This window comes from Thunnus thynnus, chromosome 4 (assembly GCF_963924715.1).
Source record: "Thunnus thynnus chromosome 4, fThuThy2.1, whole genome shotgun sequence".
NCBI lineage: Eukaryota > Metazoa > Chordata > Actinopteri > Scombriformes > Scombridae > Thunnus > Thunnus thynnus.
Genome location: NC_089520.1, coordinates 34,488,049 through 34,515,137, shown reverse-complemented (window position 1 = coordinate 34,515,137; position 27,089 = coordinate 34,488,049). Strand labels below are relative to the sequence as shown.

At 42.0% G+C, this 27,089-nt stretch overlaps 1 protein-coding gene across 3 annotated transcripts in view; it reads left to right on the top strand.

Annotated features, from left to right (window-relative positions):
• Window positions 1-27,089, top strand: part of plxnb1b (plexin b1b) — a 116,610-nt gene that overhangs the window by 84,870 nt on the left and 4,651 nt on the right. For all 3 annotated transcript variants that reach the window (XM_067588448.1, XM_067588446.1, XM_067588447.1), the window contains 25 exons: window positions 4,614-4,742; window positions 5,061-5,161; window positions 6,953-7,085; window positions 9,558-9,714; window positions 11,850-11,958; window positions 14,004-14,112; window positions 14,581-15,537; window positions 17,564-17,698; window positions 17,819-17,941; window positions 18,235-18,328; window positions 18,522-18,688; window positions 18,892-19,043; window positions 19,239-19,344; window positions 20,177-20,313; window positions 20,564-20,740; window positions 20,849-21,083; window positions 21,191-21,433; window positions 22,605-22,784; window positions 22,957-23,105; window positions 24,241-24,341; window positions 24,723-24,940; window positions 25,031-25,209; window positions 25,306-25,372; window positions 26,380-26,526; window positions 26,665-26,830. In XM_067588448.1, the coding sequence (XP_067444549.1) occupies window positions 4,614-4,742; window positions 5,061-5,161; window positions 6,953-7,085; window positions 9,558-9,714; window positions 11,850-11,958; window positions 14,004-14,112; window positions 14,581-15,537; window positions 17,564-17,698; window positions 17,819-17,941; window positions 18,235-18,328; window positions 18,522-18,688; window positions 18,892-19,043; window positions 19,239-19,344; window positions 20,177-20,313; window positions 20,564-20,740; window positions 20,849-21,083; window positions 21,191-21,433; window positions 22,605-22,784; window positions 22,957-23,105; window positions 24,241-24,341; window positions 24,723-24,940; window positions 25,031-25,209; window positions 25,306-25,372; window positions 26,380-26,526; window positions 26,665-26,830 (4,471 nt within the window). The remainder of the gene's footprint in view (window positions 1-4,613; window positions 4,743-5,060; window positions 5,162-6,952; window positions 7,086-9,557; window positions 9,715-11,849; window positions 11,959-14,003; window positions 14,113-14,580; window positions 15,538-17,563; window positions 17,699-17,818; window positions 17,942-18,234; window positions 18,329-18,521; window positions 18,689-18,891; window positions 19,044-19,238; window positions 19,345-20,176; window positions 20,314-20,563; window positions 20,741-20,848; window positions 21,084-21,190; window positions 21,434-22,604; window positions 22,785-22,956; window positions 23,106-24,240; window positions 24,342-24,722; window positions 24,941-25,030; window positions 25,210-25,305; window positions 25,373-26,379; window positions 26,527-26,664; window positions 26,831-27,089) is intronic.

The following is a 27,089-nucleotide window of genomic DNA, read 5'->3' as shown; positions in this document are numbered from 1 at the left end:
CCACAGTAAACAGTAAGAAGTGCTGGGCCGGACAGCCGGATCATGTGAAACTCCTCTGAAATGACGTTACGCTCAGCAGGCTGTCAGTTTGATTAAGAAGGTGTAGTGCTTAAATGCAGGGATCCCAGTTGAGTCACGGTGGGGTCAAGTATGGAAGCGTTTCTGTTGGTTCAAATGGAGGTCAGGGTGAAGCTCGGTCAGACACAAGAAGACTCAAGGAATGGCCTGTTGTGGATAGAAAATGGGAGAAAAGGGACGGGGATAACAGGCATATGCGATTAGTAGGACATGTCAGTGGTTTATGTGTTGGGAAGTATGAAAGCAGTTTTTTTCATGCTGTTCGTCTTGTTAATCACAAAGCATAGTTTATGTGTTACATATATCTATTTAGGTTATTAATAACATGTAATACTGGACTAAGGACCAGTATCAGATAGAGGATCATTGGAGCACTGAGTTGTAAGGAGGCCCCTTGATATCAGGAGTTTACAGATCGTGAGCTCGCCTGCACACAGTTGGCTCTTTGTGTCATTTTTTTTCTCAATGGCTTGCGGTTGAGGCCCCCTGCACAAGCAGAATTAGCACAATGGCAGCCATTAACGTATTTTTACAAGGTTACGTCACACAGTGCCAGCTAAACCTCGAGCCATACATCACTGTGACCAGCTAACGGAGCTCCATAATTTATTTGTGCACAGTCATCTCTGACTGGTAGACACGTGCACTTCCTAACAGAGAGTCTCATTCAGAATGATGTGGAGTTATTGCTCAAAACAGCAGACAGTGTCAATGTCAGTGTCGTTAATGGACACATTGTCAGTCTATGTCCTCCTGACTGCAGCTACCAACGATGAACATTTCAATTCATGTTGGTAGCAGCCTTAATGATTTGGCTAATATACTGTACATACAGTATAACTGTGATTTAAATGCTACCAGCTTCATTCATTCTTCATTGTGTCCTGGTGGAGAAAGATCTTCCCAAACAAACTTCTCAAGAAACAAGAACACTTTTTTAAAATAACGTTTCTGAGATACAAGTAAGCCCATAAATCCTGTCAGTTCCTCTCTGAGGATAAGATATCAGCAGAGCACAGTTGTTCATTCATTCATTCTGTCACTCAATCATTCACTCACTCAAAGTTAAGCCATGCCCTCTAGTGGCTGTTATCATTACCGCCTGAACAATAAGAAGTATTTTTTTTAGCAAATTGATCAATTGGGACAAACAAATTCGATCATAGTCTTATTTTGAAATATACATGTTTCGCTGATCAATATTCAAACGCATCTGTGTTCACGTCAAGTAGTTTTCATGAATGAAAGAAAGTGACAAAGCACACACACAAAAACCTCAAAGAGGTTTATCTTAAGATGAACAATTTACTCACCACTCGAGGTGAAATCATCAATTGATTCATAGATCAACAAGTGAAAATACCGACTCTAGTTCCAGTCTCTCAAATGTGAGAAATGTTTGCTGCTTTTCTCTTTCTCATTGTAAAGTGAATTATCTTTTATATTTTATTCATAATGAAGGTAATTGCCTTTAACACCACAATGCAAAAGCATTATCTAAACAAGCTTTATTTTTCACTCTGGAGGATTCATGCTGATCATAGAAATGAATGTAACTGCTGTAAATGTGATTTTAATGGAGACATACAGTACTTGAATGTTTGGATATATGAATGGCATCTAGAACATCCACTCATTCATGAACAAACAGAGTAATTAAAAGCATTTATTTCCCTGCATTATGTGTAATTACTGACGATGGATGAGCAGTTCTAGCTGTGAGGCAGGACGGCGTCTATTAGAATCATTTATTTCCAGAACTGTGTTGATGCTTTACATCGTGTAACACACTGGCCTCTATACTTGTTGTTGTTCAGTCACTTCAGACACTCAGCAGTTCATTTCCCAGCTGATTAAACCAGCTCTGCGCTCAGAGTTTAGCTGTGATGTCTTGTTCTCATAATAAATCATGGAGCTTCCTGTCTGTTTTTCTCTGTCCGGTCAGCAACCGTTATTTCCTTTAGTGGGAAGTAAACTTACTTCTTTATCTTTAGCTTTATCTTCCATCCAAACTTTGGATAACAATCAGCCAACTGTCCTTTTTTTTTCACCTAACATCCCTTAGATGTTTTGTTGTTGTTACTGTGTCTAAGATACATACTGAGTGGGACATTTTACAGATGAAAAACCATCAGGAATGTACCAGCTGCTTGTTTTTACAGGTGAAAAATAAAGTTGTCACTACTCTCTGGTGGACAAACTATAAAATGGTGACATATTTTTGGCATTTCTTTACTTCAGTTTCTTGTTATTTATATGCTGACATACATGCTGATACTGACACCAGCTGACATACCAGCCTGGTGGGCTCTGATAGGTATGTGATGATGTTTTAGTCACTTTGGCATCACTGGGTTCATATCATGCTCCCTGACGTTTAATTGACCTTGTTGTGTGTATAGGTTTAGACAGGAGAATGTAATGTTATGTTTAGATAGCGACATATTGTTCCCCCCCTCCACTTCCTAGTGATGATGACCTCAGCCCCTTGGCAGATGAACATGGTGTGCAGTGATTGGTTAATTGTAGCTTCTGGGAAAAACAAGAGAGCTAAATGAAATTACACTTGCATCAAGACACAGGAGCCAGTGTGATTCCTGAAACCTCACCAGTCTTATAAAGATGTGCTGCTTAAAGACATGCTGCTGACCAGTTAAGATTCCATCTCTAAATGTTTGTTTTGTTGAGGTCAGCGCAGTGCGTAACATTAGAAGAAAGCAGTTTTGTGCAGCAGAAAGCATGCAATGGTTGTTAAGCACCGTTCAGTTGAACTTTCTGACATTTCCAACTCCTCCTGTCACATGTTTGTTATATTTTATTCAATGTTTTTGTGTAATTGTGTTCACTGAAAGAAGAAGCTTTGGGTGTGGATCTCCATCTCCTCTTGCTTTACTTCTTTGAAGAGAGGTATGTCATTTACTCTGTTGCTCCTTGTGTTGTGTAGCCTCATTAATGAAGTGAAGGCTGGATGGACAGTTGTTAAAGCTGGAACAGTCAGTCTTTGAGGAACTGTGGGATCAAAGAGTGTTGGATTGCATAGCTGAACTCAAATCCTCCACATACCTGGAGGATCGGATTATCCCGGCATCAGGGAGACATCCTGGCCTGTATCACTGTATCATATTCATCAGATCTTCCAGTGTCTACTACTACAACTACTACTACTACTACTACTACTACTACCACTACTACTACTACTACTACTACTACTACTACTACTACTACTACTACTACTACTATACACACACACACACTGGTATGAATTCACAGGGCAGATCAGAGAATCCACACTTCTCCTCCTGACCTGTGCTGGATTTTCCCATTAGCATGATTGCTGTCTTTGTTACTCTTGCAGTGAAACATCTCACTAATGATATTAGATGGAATGAAGCTGATTTTCATGCTCCTGTAAATAACATCCAAAGGCTGATGTGGAGCAGTCGGTCAGGCTGCCCTCTTATATTAACCCACACTACAGCAGCTCTGGACTTTTAACAGCCAGCCAGCAGAGTGCACAGCAAGGCCTCGTAATGTTGTCTAGCTATTTATTTTAATAGCTCCGACTATCCAGCTTGGATTTTTTTTGATGCTGTCAGACATCTCTTTGTCTCACCATCTGTGCTGCAGATTTTCTAATCTGGATATATTTCTTTATTTTATCACTTTATTCTTGTGTTGTTGTTTTTTTTGTGGTTGTGTGCATAAACACAGCATCTTTTAACAGCTGTTTGGTTGTACACATGCAGTATACAGCAACATGTTATAATCCTATAAGGTAACAGGATAACATTTCAATTATTCACATTGTTTGTTAGAGTTTCCTAGAACTACTTCCCTTTTTTTTCAAATACGAGTTCATCCGTAGCATTTTTAGGACATCTCAGTCTTGTTTGCTTAAAAGTTAAAGGTACCTTGTGGAGATTTTTTGACCACTAGTAGCACTATGGAGCAATGTTTTTATAGTGTGCTCCCACAGATGTAAACAATGCAGGTTTCAATCATTTTAAGTGTTTTATGAGGAAGGAAATGCTTTCAACATGTTTTTTAGACCTCAAGGATGCACACAGTGTGCTTCGGTGAGTGACACTGAATGTAAACAGAATTTATTTATTTATTTATTTATTTATTACAGGAAAACACGACAGGGTACCTTTAAGCATCAAAGTTTTTGATTTTGGACATAATAGCTACAATCCCTACACAAGGTTCTCTTACTAGATTATTCTAGAGCTGTCAATTGTATAACTAGTCAAATGAAATTCTTATTATAGCATGTGTGGGTAAATCCTTTTAAAATATGCCATAATGGTGTTATGTAATATGCAGGAAAGAAAAATAATGAATGGTCTATTTTTTACGTTGTGAATTAAAATGAAGGCTTAACAGAAGGACATTTTTAAAACATTTACATTTTCAGTTGTAGCACAGTGCGTATTTATTTTCAGCAGTCTGTTGATGTCTGTTGAATTGATACATAATAATACCATTTGTCTTTGTGTGTGTGTGTGTGTGTGTGTGTGTGTTGGTTTCCACAGGTGTTCCTGGGGCCAAATGGCGAGGTGGAGGAGTACTCCATCATCACCATACAGCAGAACACAGCCATCAGCTCAGACCTCATCCTGGACCAGAAAGAAGAGCATCTCTTCATCATGACGCCTAACATGGTATACACACATACACGCACACACATCAGACAGCAAGTACTCACTTTCAGCTTCTTTTCATGCTTTTTTCCCTCAACACCGCCTTCCTGTGTTGTAGAAATAAAGCAAAAGAGAAATTTTTTAGACACTCTTGTTCCTGTCCTCAATTCTCTGCCTTCCACTGAGGCAGTCTGTAGTTGGGATTATTCTAATGACCATATTTTCATTTTGCATTGTTCCACTTGGAAAAGTGGGCCATCTATTCTTTTTAATCAGATTTCTAGGAGCTTAGTGTGGATGGTTTGCACGACTGAACATTATTGTGTTGTCTGATTCCAGCTGCAGAAGAGGCCAGTGGCTGAATGCCAGCAACACCCAGACTGCCACTCCTGCCTGCTGGCCCACGACCCTTACTGTGGCTGGTGTGTCCTGGAGGGAAGGTGAGATACACACCAGCAGGAAACTCCAGTCTTAGAAATGCACTCATCTATTGTAGCAGGGGGATTACTTAGTCCATGAATCAAGTAGTTGATCAGCAAATGAATCTGTGACAATTCTCATAATTGAGTGTGATTGATAATTGATAAATGATCATTTATCAAGACCAAAATATGAAACATTGGCTGGTTACAGCAGTCATCTCAGTGTAATTTGAATATGTTTAGGTTCATTTGACAAAATGAACAATTTGAAGACATGACTTTTGGTACAGCTAAGCTCTCCTTCAGTTGAAACAAATGAAAAGTATCATTTCTGAGAGACACACTATCATGAATAAAGCTGCTAATACTGATAATAGTGAAATATTATTAAATTCCATTGTTACTGTTAACTGAGTACCTCGCAGAGGTTAGCATGGCACTCCCATAACATTACGATACAATATGATACAGAATACTTTATTAATCCTCCAGGAGGGAAACTGAGTAACATTGTCAGATTCTCAACTTTAAAAAAACTGTCCATGCATTCTTCCAAACCTGGCACCTATTGCCCACAATGCACCTTGACTGCAGACAGTTCAGTCAGGCATTTGGGTTTGTTATGCTAGTAGCGGCTAATGTAGCCTGGAGCTGCTAACCTCACTTCTTTCTAACTCCACACCCTCAGATTTGTTTCATTTTCAAACTTCAGCCCCAATTTACACTGACAATTGATCAGATTTCACACAGCTCCCTCTAGACACACAAAAGGCTTTGTACCACTTTTTATACATATGCAGTAGTCCTCCCCAACACCTGGAAACACACGCTGATGTGTAAAGTCTGTGGCGTTCCCCTTCAAGTGACAGATGCATTATGCCTGTATACTGAACACCACAGTGCAACACTTCATGTTAAAAGTGAGCCTGTTAAACCTCTGCTGAAGAGCAGCCGCTGTGGCCTCAAGTGACACTTACTGGATAATGGAAAATGCTAAAATGTACTGTAGCACAAGTAGAGTTGTAAAGTCAAAAAACTAAGTTTGTACATAGCAGTGTCTATAAGTTTTGCTACATGTAACATATTCTCATACTAAGTTTTACATGATGAGCTTTATTAAAACCAGTACTGACTGCTTCTTGTTCTGTTCTGCTCTGTTTATAAGAATTTTAAAGTACAAACCACCATAAATTTTACAAAAATGTTCAGTGCTGACATGTTGTGAAGTGTCAGTGGACGAGAAAGCTGCTGACACACTTGTTAGTTTTTTAAGTGTTTTTGCCAAGTCATGTTTGCTCTGGTGGGGTTGTGTTTGAGTGTGATGAAAGAAATCTACCCCTGCATCCCATCTGTGTCTCCTCCCCTCTCCTCTCTCCTCTACCTCACCACCTGGCCTCCCACCTCCCTCTCACCTGGATCTTTCCCCTCCTCTCTTTCCTTGTTTACTCCTCTGTTCATTTTCCTCCTGCTTACATTTCCTTGTCTCCTTGTTGCTTGTCTTTCTAAGTCCTGTTTTATTTTTTTGTTGAACTTCTGTTTCACACATTCCTTACATTAGGTTGTGTTGTTTTTAGTCCAACTGGAGTGGAAAGCAGACAAGTTAACAGTCCAGGAAGGAGTTGCTGTGCAGTTTTACAATCTCAGTATGATTTATGGACCAGCAGGATATCCTGAAAGTCATTTTCATAGTTTAATTTGATAGTAAACGTTATGTAGAGTGAGAGAGACAGAGATGGAGAGCCCGACTTCAGCTCATATTAAATACACTTTACATGATGTAACAGTGCAGCCTGGATGTTTCCCCTGCAGATGTGTGTTGCAGTCAGAGTGTGCTCGTGGGAAGCAACCCGGTCAGTGGCTGTGGAGCTTTGACATGGAGCAGCAGTGTCTGGTCATCCAAGACCTCAATCCCTCCAACGTCAGCAGGGAGGAGAGCAGGACGGTGAGTCTGCAGGACACTTACAGTATATACACTCTGTTCAAGGCCATGACATGTTTAGTTAACACATTTACACATTTGGTTATTGAGCAGCAGAGGAGTTTGACTTGAACAAAACAAAACTATCACACACACGTCTATGCACGTCTTGAAAGAGGATTTAAGGAAGATTGTCTTTGTAAACAGAATTTGTTGACAGAAAGACATCTAGTTTCTGTTGACTTCAGATTAAGATAACCATCCATCTAACCAGCTACAAGCTTTAAGCTTAAGAGTATCTTTCAAGTCATCGCTATGGGTACAGTATGTCCATGGTCATATTCTGTCTGTACATGTCCCCCCCCTATAATAACATTCTCCTCACATACCAAAAGCCATAAAGCTCAGGATCACTTCGCCATAACTCATCCCAGAATCCTTTATCAGCTGAGGTGGGAGATTTACTGTAACTTGGCTGTGTGTGTGTGTGTGTGTGTGCACGTGCATGTGTTGGATATGTGAGTTCAGGGTGTCAAGAGAAGATAGCGATCAGGGCCCAGTCCTGTCATGTACTGGTGCAGTATCAGTCGTCTGTGTGGAAGATGGTGCCTGTGGATAGCAGCAGAGACACAAAATATATACAGTTCACACACTTTGTTACATCATGCTGTTGGAGAGGACGACTCGAGAACGTATTGTCTTGTAATTCTAGGTGTATATAGTTGGGGTATGTTGTCATGGATCTAGTATTGAGGATCACCACATTGGTGATCAGAAAAACATGCTTTCATCTGTGCCACCGCCATAGGAATGCATTACTAATGTATGCTGAGGTAGCTAGTTTCTGGTCAGATTGTCTTACCCAAAAAAGTAGTACTTGCTCAGGGTTCAATTGAATCATTTATTTTGAAATGAGGGAAAGATTTGTGGACAACAGCATTTAAAAGGGCTGTGCTGGTGAATAAAACTGCAGAAGTTAAGATGCACACTATATTAATACAACATCTGTGGTTTGATTCCTATTAATTAAGGCAAAAATACTAAAAAAAAAAAAATTACTCTTGAAAATGGCTTACTATGCAGGATTTTCCTAAAAAACAATATATAGACTTGTACAAAAATAATCCCTCTCAATCATCATTTATGACCCACTAGAAGTGTGTGGCTGTGTATTTATCTGCAGAGACTCTGCCTATATTTCCTTATTATTTTGCTGTGTTCTGGATGCCTTTGGGCAGTGGGTGTGTAGCCGCCAGCCAATAACAGTGTGCAGGGTGTGAGGTCTGGACTTGTAGCGTAGCGACCAGGTTACATGGCTGTCTCTTCTCTGCTCTGCTTTGCTCTCTGTCTCATGGATGTATAAAGAGCTGCAGGTGTGTGTGTCTGCTTGACCGAGGGCAGGACTGAGCTACACACATGCAGAGCAGAGAGGCCACAGCGGACAGGATGAAGCTGCATTCACACAAAATCCAGCAAAGCGGCACCTTCCTGCAGGGTTTTGCGGAGGTGTGGGTGTGTTTTTTGTGTGCTTTAGAATGTAATCGCTGTGAAACAATCAGAAAATAACATTTTATTTATCGGATTAACGGCTTTGTTCTCGCCAGCGCCACTCACTCTCTAGCTCGCTCAACCATCGCTGCTCTCTCTCTCGCTCTCTGTCGCTCTGGTGTTGCTGAGGAAGAGGAGCCAACTTTGAATGCTGTGTTTGCAAACACCAACTGACAAATCCTGCATAGTATGCCTTCAACGCTGGAAGCCAAAGGAGTTCATAAGACCTTGCAGTGATCCATTTTTATAAAGAACGGCTTTTATATTTGAGAAGTTAACTCAAGATACAAAACATTTGGATTTATTGAAGGTGTAGTACAATGAGTTGTGAAACATAAGCTACTGATGAAGTTACTGATTGAATTAAGCACAATCAAAGACATCACAAAGACATCAGATCACTGAAAGACATCACTTTATTGGTCAGACATGATATCTTAGAATTGCAATACATAAACATCACATGAATGAGGAAAACAGGTGGAGCCAAAATAAAAAATGACAAAGAGTATAATCTTCAAAGAGTTTGATCAGTATGATTCATGATCCTGCAGCAGGGAAATCCAATTTCAAATCTAATTATTCCACATTGACATTTACAAGTGAGCAGATTAGATTTATGTTTTCCGACAGTTTAATCACTTACTGTCATTATGACCTTCACTGTCCTCTGCAGCAGCACAGGTGTGGACTTACTAATGCCGGGTTCTCAGTCTAACAAGCAGCAGCAGCAACAGCAGCAGTCTGGTGAAACGGGAGTTGGGAGTCACATGTGAAATCAAATTGTGTGGACGGAATGACAGAAAGAACTCCAGATATCAGAGTTACATTGTGTCATCAAGTGATTTCAATGTGTCTTAGAACTATGTTTTTGAAGTCTGTCACATTAAAAATGTTTTGAGATGATGTACCAGCAGTTTGATGACTTTTCCTCTGGTCTTCCCTCAGGTGTCTCTGTCAGTCCCAGGACTTCCAGTGTTAGAAAAAGGCGAATCCTACTCCTGCTTCTTCCAGGACAGCCACAGCCCTGCCACTGTCACCGAAACCGGGGTCACCTGCCACTCCCCCGACACCAGCCGGGTACCCATGGTGCCTCCAGGACAGGGTGAGTGCTTTTTAACCCTGGACTTGTGCGTTTGTTGTTTTGGAAGCCTGACTTTAATTACTGGTTTGAACTTTTCAACTTTATGATTGAAGGATTTGGTTGCATCCTGTAATGTGATGTATCTTTGCATGTGTGTTTCTGTATATATATATATATATATATGTGTGTATGTGTATATGTAACACACACACACACATACAGTTCAGTCCATGTTTCCATGAATCTAGGCTAACCCAATCCATTTTTTTCTAAACCAGCTTACACAGCAGGGAGTAATCTGTATTTTAAAGCATAAATCTGTAGGTTTGATATGTACTTTGGTTTATTTGGTTGGTTGATAGTTTATGAAGGAAGATTAAAGGGGCTTGTAAATAAAAAATTGAAGCGTCTACAGAGGTCACACTCACCCAAACATTCACATGATTTATGTCTCTCTGTGTGTCTCAAACACACACACACATATACTGGTTCCCATGCCTGCATTCCTGCTTAGAGAGAATCAGCCTGGGGGGGGGTTACTGAGAAATGGACACACAGGCTGTATTTAGGGATCTAGCTGTGGCTTACCTTTACTTAAAGAGGTTTAGTGCTAGCGTTCACTTAATGAAAGATGCAGCTGAAGGCCAGTAAATGCAGCTGTTTAAAGTCGGAGATCAGACTCTCACCTGACTGTCGAACAAAAGCCTCTTCAGTGCATGAACGAACAAAACTTTAACACTTAAATCCTCCAACTGAAAGTAGATTTTCACACTGAGGTGAAATCAGCATTGTCAGCTCAGCAGTGATTTATAGTACCTTTACTCAGTGGTTAAAAGCTTTCTGAAAGACCACAAAAGCCACAGAAACAATCATGATGTCATCACTTTGTGGCAGATAGATGGTTGCTAAGCTATTAACTTTATAAATCATGCTTATAGAGGCCTTGTTTGTACTAAACTGATGTGAAACTGAATGTCCCAGATTAAACTGAAGACACAGAGGCAGCAAAGTAACATCACTGTCAGATGGGACAGAAGATCCCCTTTAAATATGTTTTCAATGTAATTGATGAAGGCCAAAAAAGTGGATATCTGCCACATTTACAGTCTTTTTAGCATCAAATTCCCTCTTTGTGTTTCCTCGGACAGTGTTTCCCTGTTGAGCTGTGGTGGAAGTATAGTAACAAAAAGAGGGACTTTGGCACTAAAAAGACTGTAATGTTGAAAGATATCTACTTGATTTGACTCAAATGGACGCTGAAGCTTCATATTAGCTTCCATTTTTGCACAGAAGTGGATTTTATCCCCCATCACTTCCATTGTAAGTGCATTACTGTATGAAGGGATCTTCTAATGGTCAGTATGAATAGGAGGAATGATTATGGCAAAAAGTCTATTTCAATGTTCAGTTGGGCACCTGACTGTTGTTTTAAGACAGATTTGAAAAATTGTGAATGTGTCCTTTAAAGGTGTTGCAGACTGGCTGGGTAGTCGACATGAGTGTGCTGTACAGCTTCATACAACTTTGGTTTTATTTCTGTAGTTTTGTCCATCATTTCTATCGGTTAATTACTGAGATCTGGGAGCTCGGTGACATCACTAAAAACAAGTTTGACAAGGCAAGAAACATGAGCAGTCACATGACCAGACAGGTTGTAAACAGACACCAAAGTGAGATTAGTTTAATATGAAGAGAAACAAAATAAATTAGCAAAATGATTACCCCACCTGTCCTTAAACATCACATTTTATTATGACTGATTTTTTCATATCAAGCGTCACTGTGCATTGAAGCTCCATGCAGCTTGAAAACAGGGTAACATACTGTAGAGAGAAGTGCTGTTATACGTGTAGAGCATGTGTTTAAAAGGCCTTGAGCCCTGCTGTGTTTATGTCTGCTCTCACTGGGCTGAGGATGGAGGGCTGCACATGGGTTTTATTAGCCTCTGTGTTTTGGCTGTCTGGACCAAACCTTCTCCCACGTTCTCTCACTGTGTTTCTGAGGAACATCATACTCATCCCAGACTTTCTGAATCAGAGACGATAAGCCTAGCCAAATATTTTCAGAGCCCTGCTTGCTCCACTCTGTGCTGAGTATTGTTCTCAGCTCTTCCTCATGCTGTGTCCCCTCTTTGTCTGTGTCAATGTTCTCCTCAGACTTCGTCACAGTCACCTTGTCTCTCCGTTTTGGCGACGTCACCGTCACAGCGAGGGATTTCACCTTCTACGACTGCACGGCTGTTAAGCAGCTGTCTGGCAGCATGCCGTGAGTTACCGCTGATGAATTATCATCTCTGCTCTCCTGTCCGCTCTGCTTGACTCACTGTATAACTGCAGATATTATAATCAAGTCTTATTCTCTATCTGAGACTTTGACTCTCCATCAATTCACCCTACACTTGTCTCTAATGTCTTTTCTTCTCGCTCTCTTGCTTTAATTGTTCTCTCCAAACCTGTGAGCCTTGTACTTTAAATACTCTTATACTCCAGCTCTTTCATGTCCATATATCCCAACTTATATATCAACAACACATGTCTGTGAAGGCTGCAGGCACCTGACTCCTGCCCTTCACTCTCTCTCAGTAGTCTTTCCACCTCTGCATATGCTCATCACATGACTCAGCTGTGCTCCTGGTTTTAACCTGCCCCATAATCATACTGACTGGCTGTGGTCTGAAAAGATCTCCATCATATGAGTGAAGGAAAACATTCAATATTTGATGGGTGTCTTTTGTTTAAATAATTGTAATGTTGCTAAAAATGTCCAAAAATAATGTGTTCAGTGGGCTCAAAAGCAAGTGATGATAGGAATCTGTGACATGACATTCACAGAGCACTCAGTCACATATCATGTTTTTACTTCTGCTTTGAGGTTGAAAATATAAAAACACAATCACTTTATCACTAAGCCAAAGTGTTGCTCATGCCATTGAAGCTGAAGATCCAGGATCCATTTATACTTTAGTTGGCTGACTATACATTCATCACGCTATTACCAGTTCTCCTGCTCTGCAGTGCACAAAACTTTCTTTCTGATTTTAAGGTTTTTTCAGTACCTAATCTTTTCAGTTTTTTTTTTACCTCTGCTAATTAAAGACACTCAATTTGAGGCTTTTGTGCTCTCTGCAATTTTCATTATGAACCAATCTGTGTGCTGAAATATGAAGAAAAGGCTGAAACACTACAAACTGCTCTGCTCACTCAATCAGAAAACAACAAAACAAGGGCAAATCACACTCAGCTGTAAACTTCATGGGTTTGTTTGCGCCGTCATATCATTCATTAGCACAATATCTTTTGTGAATCGGACCTTAAGACGGGGCAGATAGCGGTTGCAAATGATGTGCAATTCATGGTGCCAGCAGTGGGTGCAATCCATTTGTGAATCCACCACTCAGTGTCAACAGTAAAACACATGAAAGTCAAAACTCAACGCTTAAAATGTATTATTTTGTTCATGAAGTCAACCATCTCCTATTAGGAAAAGGAAACACAGTGACTGTGTGTTATGTAACAGTGAGTAAATCATTATCCATTACATGCAGTATCTATGACATCTGTCTGTCTGATGATGATGTCAGATCCTTCTCCGTGGCTGCCTGCAGCTACACCAAACAAAACTTGTCTTTAGTTTAACTTTCAGGACAAACAGGACAGGATTCGGGATTTGGGACAACTGCTTGTAATTCGGAGCTGTCCCGAATTTTCAGGATGTCTGGTTTAAACCCATGTTCAACAGGATATTATGTTTCCGCTCCACTAAAAGTAGCAGTGTGCTACTGTCAGAGGACAGTTTACAATGATGTAAACTTATGATGAGGACAAATCATTGTATGATTCTAATGACAGAAATTAAAGATAAAAAAATCTGCTGATTATGCTGCAGATTTCTTTTGAACATAAAAAAATAATACTGAGCCCAGATGAAATTGGATGATTCACTGTCGGACGCATGTTCACTCTATCAGCCTCCCTCTCTGTCCTCTGCCCACTACAGATAAGAAACTGTGGTTCAATTCAATTAGACCACTGACCTTTCTTACCACTGGGGGCAGATTGGCAGCAATTGGATTATTCTGTGTGGTAGAAGCAACAGTAGCTGCATCGTGCTTCCTCTATACCATCCTGTTCTCTTTCTGTCTCCTACTTCTAGATAAAAAGCCCATACTACTACTATCAGACCTCTCTCCACTTTCCTCCTCACAGCTCCAATTCCTGACTCACTGTTTCCCTTCTGCTTGTTTCAAGTCCTTCCACACAGGCTATTATTTACTGTCTCTAATGTGTACATTCTGTTATATCTGCCTGCAGTTGCCGTGGTTGTGTTTTGAGCCGATGGGGCTGTAACTGGTGTGTTCACCAGCACTCGTGTACCCATAAGCCCACCTGTGAGGAGGGGGTCGTCATCTACAACCAACATGTAAGTGACAACATGACACCAAACAGCAGAGAGGTGTGAAATACCTAAAGTTGCATCCTTGAGTTTCACACAATCACCACTTTTCCAAACTTGAGCCAAAGAAGTACATTTACTGCTCATAAGAACATTGTTCATAGTGATACCTAAGAAGCTGGTAAGTAAATATGAACTATCAAATGTTTCCTCAAAAGAAATGCATTGTTACATACATTCATGAATGCCCATGAATGTTTTATTTGACCTCATATGTCAGTACAAGCATACATAACTTGGTCTTATAAAACATCATTGCTGTGCATGTGTCATAAGCAACAGTAACACAATAACAGCAGGTTATGTGTTCAACATCACATTTAGGTTCAGTCTGTGAGTCCGGTTATTTCCATTTTTCTTTTGGCCATTAGTTTTTTATTTTTATCTGTCTCACCCTCTCCTCATGTCCTCCCCTCCTCCTCCTCCTCCCCCCAGTTCAAACTCCCCACCTCAGCTCCTCCCACAACCAAAACTATCAAAGTCATCACTCCGCCCTCTACCACAACTGCTGCCCCGACAACCACCACCGTGACAACCACCACGACAACTCCCACAACGACAACTGTCGCCACGGCAGCAACAACCATAGCTCTCGTCACTGTAGCAACCACTCAGGAGCCAACCACCCCTCCCGCACCCACTACCCCACCCACAACCACAACCAGCCCTGAGCCGACGACCCCACCCACCACCCTGCCCCCTCAGCCTGCCAGCACCCTGGTTCCCACCACAGCAGCACCCAACACGCCTGCACCCCCCAAGGTCACCACCTGGAAGGAAGAGGAGACAGAGCTGGTCATCGTCACTCAAAGTGACACTGAAGGCACCGCAGTCACTCCCAGTGTCGTCATGGTGGCTGCAGAGCTGGTGCCTGTCACCACGGCTGATGGTCTGAGCGAGGATCTGGACCCTGTGGTGCCTCTCATGATCCCACCCCCTGACCCGGACTACTCCCCCCTAGAGGTGGTGACGGAGTTGCCCCCCAGCAACACCCAGGAAGCTGAGGGCACACTGAGTCCGGCAGAGCCTCCCACCCTAACTTCATCTGGCTTTCCTCTGCCCACGCCCTTCCCCATGGGTGAACCGGCTGACTCTGAGCCCTCCCTCTACCTGGACCTGCCCCCGACACCCACCTCACTGCCCCCGCGAGACTCCCACACTGAGGCAGGGAGCCAAGGTGCAGATCCTGAGGTGCTGCTCTTGCCAAAGGAGGAAGTGGACGACCACGCTGAGAGCGCTGTCCACACAGAAAATGACACAGCCACTTTCTCAGCTGCCACCGTGCTGTCAGGTGACGGTGAGGTCGACCACGCCCCCCCCGCCTACCCCCACCTCCTGGATACTGACTCAGAGCTGGATTACCAGTATGATCCAGCTGATGCCTTCCTCCCGGTGAGTTCCGCCGCCTCTGTACTACTTCTTCTACTTCTTCTTCTTCTCAAAGCTTCAGCAGCCTCCCAGCGCTCGCAGCTCCTGACTGGACTCTAAACGACTAAAGGAACAAAGCTCAAATCAGCTTCCCAGTCTTTCCTGTTTCCCTGCTCTTCCTTTACCATCTGACACCTGCGCTCTTTTTGTTCTTTTGCTTTATGGACTGATACCAAGAAAAATGGCTGCTGCAGCAGTTGTTTTTTTTGTGTGTAAATGCTTTCATGTTTGCTGATTTCCGCATTTACTGCACAGCTCAGTGTTACTTTTAAAAAAAACACTTTGAAAGTTAGTTTTTCTTTGAGAATTCTACGTATGTGTTTGTGTGTGAATGAAAGCGAGATGGTGGTTATTTCTCACACTGGGTCATATATCTGTCAGGATCATAAGGCTGAATGAATGAACTATGAATGAAACTACAGTGGTCTACATGGTATTTAATGGGGTATTATGTTGATCTTGTTTCTACATGAATAGAATCAGATCAAATAATGTAGCTGCTTGTTGTTTAGGACCTTTCAACCAGTCAGATACAGAACAGTCAGCTTCTAAGTAAACCTGCTTAGTGTTCAATAGACAAACTATAAAAACTTATTAGTGGTAACCTTGACATTACTCACTAATATTGAAATAATGGAGTTATATATATTGATAACAGCTGCAAAGCTGGCCAGTAATGGTAATGATGACAAGCTGCTGATAGTGAAGTAATACCTCTATTTACTGACACTGGATTATTGAGGCCAATACTGATATTTATATTTGAGAACTTAAAAAATCTAATAACAATATATTGGTTAAGGCAGGTCCATTTATCGGTCAAGCACTAATTTGTATAGCACATTTTATGACAATTGTAACAAGTGCTGTATGGTCATAAGTTAGAGTGTAAAAAAGGCATAAAATAACAAAATTATATATTTTTAAAAAGTATATATTGCAATTAAAGCACAAGAGCTGTTGTCAAGAATTAACCAACATAAAACACAGGTTTAAAAAGATCTTATTAAAGGGTAAAGTAAACATACCTAATGTGCCAGCTTTCAAAGCTTGGGAACAATAAAAAATGAGGTCACATGTAGGAAACAGCTTATGTATCCTCTGATAGTGGCGTAATAAGAGTATGACCTATAACCAATGGTATATCCTATAACACCGTCAGACTCATGATGGATAGTTTGTAGTAGAAACCAGAGATATTATTTTTTAAATTCCATTTCAAAACCAGGCAGCTACATTACCCACAATTCCACTTGATTCAATTCACTCAACTGTACAGATTTGGGTGTGTTATGCTAGTAGCGGCTAATGTAGCCTGGAGCTGCTAGCCTCCAGCAGAGATGAGGAGCTACAGAGGTCTGCTAACCTCACTTCTTTTTAACTCCACACCCTCAGATTTGTTTCATTTTCAAACTTGTAGTCTTCAGCTGCAACCAACACTGACCTCAGTCGAGTGACATCACTTGATGTAATTTATCAGATTTCACACAGCTCCCTCTGGAGACACAAAAAGCTTTATACTACTTTTTGTCACATATGCAGTAGTACTCCCCAACAGCTGGAAACACATACTGATAAAATGTGAAATTGCTGGAGTTCCCCTTTAAAGTAACCATCTCCAGCTTAGTGGTGTTAAACACCTGTTTATAATTTAAAGTTTCCAACTTCGTCGCCTCCAGTGGTAGTATCTAAAAAGACAGTGTGGCAGACAGCTGTGCACACCAGGATTGTCTTATTTTTCTACAAGTAAACTCATACCATCAAAATAATTATAAAGATGCTTTAATATTTACATAAAATCCCTTAAAAATGTGCACAAAGTGGTATTAATGTAAACTGCAAATGGTTAGTTTGATTGGCCATCCCACAGGATCATAAGGAAATGTTGTGTGTATGTGGATGTAGAAATTAACACAGAGTAAGAAAGAGAGAACTTGTGTGTTAATACTTGTGAATGTGTGTGTGTGTGTCTTTGTGTATTGGGCAACAGGGGGACGAGGGCTCCTATGTGAGCTGGGGATCCTCAGCTTGTCCCTGTGTGGAGAAGGTTCAGGGTTCATCACTGCTGCCTGTCAGAGTGGAGAGGAAGATCACTTTACTAGCCCGCAACCTGCACCTCTATCAGGTACAACACACACACACACACACACACACTCTTAGCCTCAACACATGACAAGGATGATTCTGTTTTCCTGGCTGGTGAACTGTTCACCAAAGACAGCCTTCTGTGTGTGTGTGTGTACAGGACACAGAGCTGGACTATGAGTGTGTGTTGGTCATTGAGGGGCAGACGGTGGTCGTGGACGCCTACGTAGAGACGGATGACATGAATCCATCGAACTTTGACATCACCTGTCAGCTACATCAGGTCTGATATTGTGCGCTCACTGATTACTTCATGTCACAGAATCATTGGATTTTGTTCAGACAGGAATTAACAGAATTTAACCATGAGGTCACTGTACAGAACATAGATCCTAACCTTGTAGGAATACTGATGTGTACATATTATTCCTCAGTTGAGAAATCCTATTAAAGCTGTTGGAGAGGAAAAACACAAACAAGCCAAATTCTAAAGAAGAAATGCGGAAAATTCCCACACACTTTAAACTTCTTAGTCATAGATTGTAAATCCTAAATGAAAGCTTGTTGTTTGTCCAGTACACATACTCTGCACCAGTGGAGGAATACAATGCCATGGTGTATGTGAAGAGGAGGGACACCTTCCATGTGGACAGCTCTCCTGATCTGTATGGTGAGGTCAAAGTACACTTCTGCTTTATTTTCAGTGGTACTGTATTAACTTTCATTATTCTCCTTTTCAAGGAATATATGCTTTTTTGCATTCAGTATTGAATAACATCCATATAGTCAACCACACATTAAGATGTCAACACTCGATAGCAAAACACTTGTCTGATGCTCTCGTGTGTCTGTCCTGCCCTCAGTGACGCTGTACAACTGCTCGGTGGGCCGGTCTGACTGTAGCCGCTGCCATACAGCCGACCATAAGTATGGTTGTGTGTGGTGTGGTGGTGCTCAGGCCAGATGTCTGTATTCAGACTCCTGCAGTGAACCCGTACAGCAGACATGCCCCGCGCCAGTCATCCACTCTGTGAGTACTGACCTTTGACCTCTTTGACACACGGTATGATTCATGATTTATCTTCATTAGCTTAGATCACAGCGAGTAACTTCTTTTTTTCTCTTTCCTCACCAAGACCATTGATTTTTTTTTCAGAGTTGAAAGAGAAAAAAAATGATTGATGTGAAAGATAACATTTCTATGATAAAGAAAGATTTCATAACTCCTCTCAGATTGAGCCACTCTCGGGACTGTTGGAAGGCGGCACCACAGTGACCATCTCAGGCTCCAACCTGGGTCAGAAGGCTGAAGACATCCTCCACTCTGTGTCTGTGGCCGGGGTGCCCTGCACTGTCATCCCCAGCCTCTATGAGGTCTCCTCCAGGTACGGACCAGCTGCTGCAGGGGCAAAGATGAGGGAGGGTTTTTTCTTTTTGTCTGTTTTCATGTTTTTAAAGGAATTTGAATCCTTGCCATGGTGGATTTAGTGAATCATCCCAGTGTGTCAGTTCCAGGGTACATGCTTGTCCTCACCGGTTTATAAAGAAACACCATGGTAAGTGTGATAAATGTCTTCCAGGATTGTGTGCAGGACCAAAGCCAGCGGAGGAGAGAAGGTGGGCCACGTGTCTGTTAAAGTGAGCGGAGGAGAGTTTGGCCTGTCCAGCCAGACATTCAGCTACCAGGTAATCCGTTTATATTAGATTAGATTACAGTAGATTAGATTAAACCTCTGTGTAAATCTGTGGTGTTGTTGCAGCAGCCAATAGTGAGGGAGTACAGTAAGAAGATACAATGAAAACAAAAAAAACATCAAAATATCTTTCATGTCCAGTAAAACAAATAAAAACTTCACTTGAGATTTGTGACTTTAACTCAATATTCAACAACATGGAACAAGGGGCGCAACTAATGATTATTTTATTTATCAATTAAGTTTTTATTGTTTCTCTTATTTCTTTATTATAGCCTTTAAAATGACAGAAAATAATAAAGAATTCCCATCACAGTTTCCTTCAAGTGTCTTATACTGTCTGACCAACAGTCCCAAACCCAAAGATACAGTACAGCTTATCTTGATAAATAACTTTTAACTGATTATGACAATTGCTGACAATCAAGTTTATGTGGATTACCTGCTTGATTACTCAGATAATCTTTTTTGTTCTTCATGGAACGTTATATCATTAGCAAATTGTTGCAAAGCCTATTTTACATCACTCACAGGTTGTTACATTTCAGCCATTAAGATAAGGGGACATACAGTATGTCCATATCCAGACATATTTACAGTAACTTCAGCAGTACAATGACCTGAAATTTGTAGATTGATAATATCACAAGCAGTCTTACAAATGTGTTTTAACATCTCGTTCCAGGAAGTAGAGGAAAATAAATTCATGGAATATGAACTGCACAGCCGTCCTTACAGCTGGTTAATGATCAGTTCCTCTGTAGGTTTGTGAGATTGATGCAAGTTCTAACCGCCTTCTTCCTCCATCGTCTCCACCCTCTCAGGACCCATTTGTGATGGGGGTATCACCTGAAAGGGGGCCCAAAGCTGGAGGAACATCTCTGACCATCACTGGCCGAAACCTGCTGACAGGTCGTTCTTCTGACCTCACCGTCACTGTGGGAGGGGTGCCCTGTAACATGTGAGACACACACACACACACACACACACACACACGCACGCACAAGGAAGTGGATATGTTTAATTTGTTGAATGATGACCAGTCTGTGGGTTCAAAGCCAGATTTACTATAGATGCTGCTGTCACCTAATTTCTTTCCTCTGACCTCCTTTTGTCAGAGGGCGGAGAGAGAAAAGATGGTTTCATTCTGGGGTCAATGACGTATCACGTTATTTATTTATCTGTCCTGTGTGCCTCCTCTTCCTCTTCAGTGTGTCGGAGGTGCAGAGCTCCAGTGTTCAGTGTGTGACAGGCGGCAGTAACAAGACAGGGGATCACCGGGTCACCCTGCATTACGGCAGCAGCCAGCGCCACCTCCACACTTCAGCTTACCGCTACACTCACAACCCCAACATCACCCACGCCACTCCAGCCAAGAGCTTTCTGGCGTAAGTGTGGGAATCTGACCTTCATCACTCAACCCTTACCTCTTCTTCTTCCATACTTAGAAAACTCTTAAGTACCGTAAATTTAATTTTGACACTTTCTCCGTTTAGTGGTGGTCGACTGATCTATGTGTCGGGCCACAACCTGGACGTGGTGCAGGAGCCCCGGATGGTGGTGACCGTCTCTCCCAAGGAGTCCACCAGCCAGAACAAGAAGAAGAAGAAGCGGAGGAGGAAGAGGAGGAGTGGAGAGCAGAGGGAGGACAGAGAGAGGACCATGGGAAGGCCACCTAGGATGGTTCCTGACCCTGTGTGTCCTGGAGACCCACTCTGCTCCGACAAACAGGTGTGTGTGTGTGTGTGTGTGTGTGTGTGTGTGTTTGTGTGAACATCAGTAACACATCAGTTTGCACTCCCTTTACCTAACTTACCGTATTCTACCTGTTTCATCAGTTCATGGAACGTTGCGAGGTGAACTCCTCCTCCCTGATCCTGTGCCGCTCTCCTATGGTTAACTCCTCTGTCAAGGGGTCAAAGGTCACAGTGGAGTTTCTGCTGGACAACCTGCGCTTTGACTTCCACAGTCTGAACTCCGAGCCCTTCAGCTACGAGCCCAACCCCATCCTGCGCCCCCTGAACCAGCAGGACCCTGTGAAGGCCTACCGCTACAACCCGGGCAGCTTCATCCAGCTAGAGGTCAGGCAGCTCTGGAAGCAGTAGTAATATTAAATAAAAACATAACCAGGCTTATCTATAACACATGTCAGTTATTAATTCTATCTGGCACTGTGGGCATCCAGGCAGCTATTTGTAGCAAAGGAAGCCAAAACCAAAAAGCAGCTTTGTTTGGTGTCATCAATCATCCGCTGACACACCAAAAAAAAGAAGCTGTTTTGGAGCAGCAGCAGCGTCCAGGCAGTTTGATATGTAATGATGCTTTTGGCCATTTAAAAACATGTGACAGTCACCTCCCATTTCAGAGTTTCACTTATCTTTGGACATACAAGGAAAAGAATTACTATTTTAAAATATGTAAAACGTTTTTGTAAATCTGTTCCAAAACATTTATAGTGCCACTGACATAGCTTAACTAATAATAGCCTAAAAATGACTTTTGAGGTGCCTAGCCAAGACATGGAGTGACAGTGGCATAAGCCTGTAAATAAAAGGATTGAAAGGAGTTGTTGTTGCATCTGCATCATATGCTACTACATAAGGGAGCTGCACAATGTGTAAGTAGTTTTATTAATGGCAATCTGCCACCATCAGTAGGAACTACCGCCAACTGTACACTCTCTGTCAAAGTGATAACTATCAAACAACTTTGCTGCCAGGTTATTATCTCTCCTACACTGTGACGGATTAACAACTAGATGATGTTAACATGCTGCTTTTCATGTGACATTAAGCGTTTTTGCATGTTATCATGCTAATATAAGCATTAATCTCAAAGTTCAAAGAGGCTAAAGAAAATTCAGTTTTGGAAATATTTCGTCATGAACTGAAATGTCAGGCAAGGGCAATTTCTGACCTGTCGCTGGTGTTTAGATGAAAAGTCAGAAGATTACCAAAGGGATTGGGTTCATCCTTTGGTGATTATGAATATCTGTGCCAGTTAATAGACGTCCTGATATTTCACCATGGACTGAAGTGTTGAAGTGTGAGATATCAGACTGACTAAAATTGCCAAAAATGGCCTTTGCATAGAAAAACAAAAACCGTTTAAAGGCCTTACACCAATGCAAATTTAATTAATTATTTTTTTAATTAACATATTTTTTGTCATTTCATACAAAGAAATAACTAGTTGAAGGGAAATTAGATACAAGATAAATTAGAATCTGTTCTGTCCTCATGTTTCTCGCAGGGGGAAAACCTGGACCTGGCCATCACTAAAGACGAGGTGGTGGTGTTGGTCGGGGACGGTGTGTGCGCTGTCAAGACCCTGACAAGAAACCATCTGTACTGCGAACCGCCACCTCAGCAGCCTGCATCGGGACTTAATGGCAAGAAGCGTGAGGGCTCTGACAATCTGCCTGAATTCACAGTGAGTCTACCACGCTTTGTTTGGACCTTTAAAACCACTGAAAAATGAAAATGTCTCTTGTAGCATACGACTGGACAAGCAGGGTGCGGATTATGTGAGCACCAGGCAGGGATATTTACTGCTGTTAGAAGCCTTTAACTGTTACTTAAGGATGTGTGTTTGTGTGTTTCAGGTCCAAATGGGAAACCTGAACCTCTCCCTGGGTAAAGTTCAGTACGACAACCTGAGCCTGTCCACCTTCCCCCTTGAGGCTCAGATTGGAGTCGGGGTTGGAGCATCCATTGTGGCCCTCATCGTCCTCATCATCGTGCTCATCTACAGGTTAGGGGGTGAACTTTGTGTCTGTGTGTGTTTAAATGTGCACTTAAGTATAGAAAAGAACAAGTGACAATTTTGGATCAATGAATAAGTAAGTTAAAAGTACTTATACATAAAAAAAAATTAAATTAAGGGCGCTATGGAGCAATTATTTTTACTATGAATTACAGTGTTAATATAGGAAACAGGCACAATACAAGAATGACACATGGAATCAGTTAAGTAATTTGCAATTTGGCACACGTCATCCCTGAACATAAACAGGGATGACAGACGTGATGAGCAGGCCTGAATTATTTGTATTCCAAGCACACATTCAAAGGATGCACGCTTACAAACACACAAGTGAAATACATTCCTGCCAGTGGTTTTATTCTATTCCACCAATGGACAGTTGGTGGCAGTAATGTACCAAGTCATGTAGCAATGTGTCAGTAAATGGCAGGAAAAAGCTAGTTTTCGCAATTGCCATTGCAGCCCTGTGGCCTGAAATAACAGTTGCTGGATAACTGTAAATGCTACAGTGTAGCATAACAGTAACACAAGAATAGAAGAGTCATAACTGACTCAGTAATGTCAGCAACACACCAGTGTCTATCTTAAGTTAGCTAACATTAGCCAACATAAGCTATTGGTCATACCAGACCAAGTAATGCAGTAGCAGAAAAACTGCATATGAATTGGGCATGGGCATGTTTTATTGCTCATGATTTCAAGTAATTTCTTCAAGTTATTATTTGTAAATGGAAGAATGTATTTTGTTTTACTCAGTTGAGTGTTACAGAACCTTTAGGCAACCAACAATATCAAACTGGGAGGGAAGAACATTGTTAGCTCATGTAGGCTCGTTGATGTTACACCCATGAAGGTTTAAAATCAAAGGACCACAGTGTGACCTGCAGGATCAGGATAGTCACCCTAGGGTGTTACCAAATCAAGCAGTGTTTCTACTCTGACCCAGCTCGACCCCTCTATTAACACTGATCCTTACTGGTGGGGGATTGTGGGGTCAAATTACTTGAGTCAACTGTTTCACAATTTCATTGGATTTCCACTAATCCAGCGTGAAACTATTACTTGTCCTCTCTCCTCTATCCTTGTGTGAACCTCTGCTCCTGTTCCTGACTGTGTCTGACAGGAGGAAGAGCAAGCAGGCTCTGAGGGACTACAAGAAGGTCCAGATCCAACTGGAGAACCTGGAAACCAGCGTCAGGGACCGCTGCAAGAAGGAGTTCACAGGTAAAAGAGCAAAGTTACATGAGAGAGGAGAAAGCAGGAAAGAGAGGACGGCAGTTGGGAGAGGAGATGGAAAAACAGGAAAGTTTGTTTTACTTTGAGGAGGCCAACAGATCCACTTTGTTTTTAGACCGGGCTCATGAAATGATCTATTACATCACACGTCCTGGATGAAATGTTCTTCACATCCCACATGTCTGCTGCTGAGGAATGAGTTTAATTTTAGTCTGCCATCACTGTCCAGTGTCAATATTTACCAGCTCTTGCCTCCCAAATTAGTTCCCAGCATGCACTTTGAATGTAATATATAGTGGAATCTGGAGATAAAAGAGCTTTTAGCTACACCTCCTGACCTTTCACCCCTCCTTCTTCACTCTGACCCAGACCTGATGACAGAGATGATGGACATGTCCAGTGACCTGGTTGGTTCCGGCATCCCTTTCCTCGACTACCGGATGTATGCAGAGCGCATTTTCTTCCCCGGCCACCGGGAGTCGCCGCTGAGGCGAGACCTGGACGTTCAGGAGTGTCGCAGGCAGACAGTGGAGCAGGGCCTGGTGCAGCTGTCCAACCTGCTCAACAGTAAACTCTTCCTCACCAAGGTACAGCTACATCATCACAATCTGTGACTTGAGCACAGTGAGGCTCATATTTTGAACAGAAGGATAATTAGCTTCTTTTCTTCCCCTCAGTTCATTCACACTCTGGAGAGCCAGCGGACTTTCTCACCCAGAGACCGAGCATACGTGGCCTCCCTGCTGACGGTAGCCCTGCACGGCAAACTGGAGTATTTCACCGACATCCTCAAAACCCTGCTGAATGACCTGGTGGAGCAGTACGTTGCCAAGAATCCCAAACTGATGCTGCGGCGGTAAGAAGAGGAAGGAGAATGAGAGTGTGGTTGTACATTCAAGCTGTTTTACAGATGTTTTTGCAGTGGCTCAGACTCTGTGTGGTCTCTCTGCAGAACAGAGACGGTGGTGGAGAAGCTGCTGACCAACTGGATGTCCATTTGCCTCTACGCTTTCCTCAGGGTCAGTCAACACATAACGCATGATCTGACACACAAGAAAATGTTATTCCAGTCATAAATGTTAGGACCTCCAAAAGTGACACTTGGGTTATAAATAAGCATCATTCTAGAGGATTTGATTTGTGCTTGATGAGAAGGTCACCAGCCTGAGCAGTAGTGGTAATGTGTGTATGGAAAGTCAATTAGAAAGACTTGTTAGTTCCCCAAATGTAATGATAGATGCCCACAAGAAAACACTTACTCCAGTGTTTTACACAGATTCTTTTTATGACCAACTTTTTATCAGATTAAATTTTTCACCATTCAGACAGAGTAGCAGTGGTAAGTGTATGTTCATACAGTGAACGGACACATAAGTGCACAATAGGCAAAATAAGTAAAAGTTCTTTTCCAACATCCCATTCATCACCCACACCCCAACCGCTGCTCTGGCCTCTGCAAATTCATATATACATATCAAATCTTACTTGACTATCTGTTCACAAACAGTAAGGTTACTCCACCTGTGTACATGTTAGTGTGAAATTAGATGGAACAGGTGACTTATTTGTATATTTCAGCTCTTGGAAAGTCATACTTAATATCATACAGTCATACATAATATCTGAAAGTTAATGTTTCCCTTGAGTAACATTTTAGGGTAACTTTAGTTTAACTTTTAAATAGCAGAGGAATGTACAGTCGGAAGGTAATGACATCTGTCAACTTGCAGAGGGAAGGGCCTCTGCAAGTTGACCTTACTCAACCAAGCTTACGTAAATAGTTAAAGAACTGTTGTTAAGTCCAGCTTTAAAGTCTGACTTTTCCTGAACAAACTACACTGCTTTGGTACAGTATGAATTTGAGAAGAATGACAAGTCTGTAAACTTTTTTGCCTCTTTGGCACAAAGTTGCAAGCCACTGATTTAAAAGACACAAAAGAACGTCCTTGTCATTTGAGCCTTTCACTCTCTGTGTGTGGTAGAGCGTTACTAATTGACTTCACTGAGTGTGTGTGTGTGTATCCAGGACTCAGCAGGGGAGTCTCTCTACATGCTGTTCAGAGCCATAAAGCACCAGGTAGATAAAGGACCGGTGGACGCTGTGACCGGCAAGGCCAAGTACACCCTCAATGACAACCGCCTGCTGCGAGAGGACGTGGAGTACAAGACCCTGGTGAGAACAACTCTAACTCTAAACCAAACCATCTAATTAAGTTTCCCAGACGTCCACCGCGACCTTCAGGAAGTTGGTGTTTTTCCAGCACTCCATCTACCGTTCTCTTACTCCTCTTTTCTCCTTCTTCTTCTGCAGACTCTGAATGTGTTGGTGCAGGGTGGAGGAGTGAACGAGTCCCAGCCGCTGCCCTCCAAAGTGCTGGACTGTGACACCATCACACAGGTGAAAGAGAAGCTGCTGGATCAGGTGTATAAGGGCACCTCCTTCTCCCACCGCCCGCACGCCGACTCACTGGACCTGGGTGAGAGTCCATACACACCTACCTCTATACATACCATATATATTATACACCATGGAAAGATATTATGAATTGTTACGCTTCACACTCTACATTTGTTGAGCTGTGGTGCCCCCTACAGCAAGACAAAGGTAATTACAGGAAAAGTCCATTGATTACTCAGTCTTTCACCCAAGTTATCATTGCATTAAGATGATTAATACCTATATAAAAAGAACCATGAATGACCAAAACACCACACACACTTTAAGGGTTCACAGAC